The sequence below is a fragment of the Nuphar pumila genome, chromosome 7, assembly GCF_984573655.1.
Source record: "Nuphar pumila chromosome 7, dmNupPumi1.hap1.1, whole genome shotgun sequence".
In the NCBI taxonomy this organism is placed as follows: domain Eukaryota; kingdom Viridiplantae; phylum Streptophyta; class Magnoliopsida; order Nymphaeales; family Nymphaeaceae; genus Nuphar; species Nuphar pumila.
The window spans coordinates 27197163-27201040 of NC_143255.1; the positions used below are offsets into that span (position 1 = coordinate 27197163).

General features: G+C 37.5%; 1 protein-coding gene across 1 annotated transcript; it reads left to right on the forward strand.

The window, feature by feature from the left end:
- The first annotated feature begins 1736 nt into the window (after window positions 1–1736).
- On the forward strand, window positions 1737–3457 carry LOC149831634 (GATA transcription factor 21-like). Its single transcript, XM_090014034.1, has 2 exons — window positions 1737–2279; window positions 2911–3457. The coding sequence occupies exons 1-2, from the start codon at window positions 1920–1922 to the stop codon at window positions 3301–3303; spliced, it is 753 nt and encodes a 250-aa protein (XP_089870160.1). The 5' UTR covers window positions 1737–1919; the 3' UTR covers window positions 3304–3457.
- The last annotated feature ends 421 nt before the right edge of the window (window positions 3458–3878 follow it).

The following is a 3878-nucleotide window of genomic DNA, read 5'->3' on the forward strand; positions in this document are numbered from 1 at the left end:
GTTTTTTTGCAAAAAACTGCCACTAAATGTCTGTTTTCAGTGCAGACATTTAGCGGCGGGGCTAAATGTCCAGTTTGGCGCAAAAACTAATGAACAACATTGTTGGACAATAGGGCATCCACTGTTATGCCCAATCGTGTATGTGTTTAAAGGCAAGCTGGGGTTAGGCAGACCCCAACCAGTTATACAACTATATTATTTTCTTACCTTCATTAGTACCAAATATTTGCCTTATATATATATATATATATAGAGAGAGAGAGAGAGAATCAACATTACCACTCATGAAGATCAACAAAATGTTGAACCCATGAACCGAACAATATAGAAAACAAAACTAAAATATAGAGAAATAAAAAGCTAAAGAAAAAGAAACTATAGACATATAGCAACCGACAACAAAGCCAAGCTGAATCAAGATCCGCTAGATTAGAAAAAACCACCGATGAGTGAACGTTGTTCAGAGGGAAGGAAAGGTCTCTAAGATGCATACGTAGAATCACATATACATCAACCAAGACTTTATGGACAAGATTATTAAGGACAACCGGAATTTGACGGAAAGTAGCATCATTGAGGGACATCCAAACAAACCATCAAGTAGTAAGCAACCACGTCTTCCAGATCAGTCTCCACCGCTTGCATCACCTAATTTTAATAGGGCCCAGGAGCAGATCAAGTGCAAAAGACGTTTCTTTGACAATTACATTCGGAGATCTCCACGTCCTATTAAATAGAGCCATGAAGATTGGGCAGGACCAGGATAAATGAGAAGTAGTTTCTTCAGCAGCTTGACAAAGCACACACTAGCTAGGTAACTGTAAGTCTAACTTCTTTAAATAACTGTGAGTCTGAACTCTATCATGCAAAATTAACCAAGCCAAGACCCGAAATCTTAGGGAAGGGCCCTTAGCCCATAACACACACTCAGGTAACCAATCAGCCCTCGGAGGGAGCAACAATCTATACACTTTGTGGGTGTGGAACGCACCATTTGGCGCAATCGTCCATTGCAACCACTGATCGTAATTTCCCGCATCTCGAATTTGATCTCTGAAGAACGATAAGGCTCTCAGCCACATGCTTCACAAGTGCGAGATCGCCAACTCCCCGGGTTCCATGACGATATATATATATATATATATATATATATATATATATATATATATATATATATATATATAGAGAGAGAGAGAGAGAGAGAGAGAGAGAGAGTCAAGGTCCAACCAAAGGAAGGTCTAAAATCTACAATCAACCCCGATAGTAGGGCTCCCGTTGTTCTTCAATGCTTGAGCATTTTATCGATCGGACCTCTTATATATGTTCTTTATAATTTATTTAGTAAGAAATATGTTTTACATAAAGACTTTATGACATATAGGCAACAACCCACAATGCCTTTAAAACTTTATAATACAAAGTTATTGTGGGTCATTGATTTTTAGCATTCTCAAAAACACATCTAAACATCAAAAATTCATAATCCAAAACATATCACTCACTAAATAAATGATAAAAATCCAATATGTAAAGTCCAATCTATGAAAAATTTATCATCAGAGAAGGAATGCGGTCCATTATCATTAATTGTAGATTTTGGACCTTTGTTTTGGTTTGATGGCCCCCTTATCTCTCTCTCTCTCTCTCTCTCTCTCTCTCTCTCTATATATATATATATATATATATATATATATATATATATATATATATATATATATATATATATATATATATACACGTGTGTCAGTGTACTAATGTGAGTTGGGCCTCCTTGAAGATTTGATCAATATTATATATCTTGCCCTTGCACTGCTGCCATATCATCTGTCTTCCATTGCTTTTATCTTCTTCTCCAAATTCTTTCCCTTCACTCCCTTGTTCATCCCCAGGATCATACGATTCCCAAAAGCTGCAACATTATGATACAGTCTTTGACGCATGGCCTGGGGAACAGTGAACCATCCCTTGAGCCCGATGCTCTGGCAGTTGCAGGTGATTCCTCGAGAGGACCCTTTGCTTCTCAATACTTCCATGAGAGAAGGGAAGAGGGGCAACAGTTATTCACAGTGACCAAGAAAGAGGAAGACCGTTTGGATCATGATGGTGTGCACCTGACACTGGGTTGCTGTGTGGGCAAGGTTGTTAAATCGATGACCACACCCAGCACATCTGCAACCAAGGTCGGAGATCCATCAAGTAACAGAAATTTTGGTAGAGTTTGTGTTACTTGCAACACTAGCAAGACTCCTTTATGGCGGGGCGGCCCACAAGGTCCTAAGGTACAAAGTCCTATCAATCTATTCATCTGTCTTCCCTATTTGTCTTTCAATCTTACTGTTTGTCCCTCTGATATATATATCCCACTGAAAGCGTCTTTAGTGGCAGTCATGACCACCGTTAAAACTCTCTCTTTCTCTCTCTATATATACATCGAACTACATAGTAGTTAAATGCTAACATGACACCCTGCCCACTGTTGATCGCGCATATGATCAACGAGGCACTCTTTTTCCCCCTAAAAAGGGTCTAGCGACTGCCGCTAAAGCCTCTATTTGAACAATTTTGCTCAAATCCCCTTCACAATTGTATTGTGATATTTTCAAAACCTGATATAATGCAAAAAATGCAGTATTTTCAAAAGGTCGCCTATTTTGTAAAATATGACATTTTATCATGATATTATTGTGAAAAAAACAACCTTGTGGTATTATTTATGTTGTCTATCTTGTATTTCCATTTTTCGGCATCTCATGTATAATTTTTATTTACATATCTAACAATATTTTTATTAGATCCTGTCGAGAAGACCAAAATTTCCAAAATATCAGGATTTTCCCTTGTTGAGATTTGTGACATTGTACTAACTCACTGCATAATTTTTAATCAATACCGTGCGGATCACCACCAAAGTCCCTATGCAATGCTTGTGGAATAAGATACAGAAAGACTAGACGTGCTTTAGCAGCAGCTGCTGCTGCCGCCGCTACTACTGCTGATGGCTGTTTCTCAGGGAATCCATCACATTTTGTTCTGGATCATCCCAAGTTAATAGTGAGAAAGAAAAAGCGATGCCGTGATCCGGTGAAGTTCGTTGGCAAGAAACGGGCTAAGCTCGGCATCTCAACTTATGCAACAGATTGTCTGAGTGAGGATACAAGAGGTGGAGTGTTCTATTCATCGGCGCGCTTGAACTTCCCTATAGGCCTAAGCGCGAGCTCGACCTTCCACAAGGTGTTTCCCAAGGATGAAGAAGATGCAGCCATGCTCCTCATGGCTCTATCCTGCGGCCTGCTTCATGGCTGATCTGAGTTTCATTGCCTGTTCAATGTTTTCCTTCTGTCATCTTGTAGTAGAGGTTTGTGGTCCTAAATAAAAGGCTCCTCTATTTTGAACAAAAAATTAGTTGTCCGACCCAGTGTATGGCTCATTTTCATAGTTAAGACATGATTTTTTAGCATTACATTGCTTCAATAGCCATCACATTTTGGTGCATTTGTACTTGGCGTTTAGTGAAGTGATCTGTTCATCTAGTCATTAGATTGTTGACATAGTGACAAACGTTTTTATAGGCAATTTCTAGTTTTTCAAAAACTCGCTAGAAATTGAAAAAATTCCATAAATCTTGCATTTTTTTTCGGCAAAATCTTGGCAATAAAAAAAATAATTTAAAAAATCTAAAAATTATTTTTTATAAGAAAATATTAATAAAAGTTATTTAAAAATAAAAACACATGATTTTTTGTGATAAATATCCGTTTAAAACATAAATATCTTGTTTAAATCACGGTATTTATGTTTTTTTCATAAATCTCATGATATTTTGAAAATCTCGCAAGAAATTGCCGTTTTAAACTTTCAGGCAATTTCTAACGAAATAG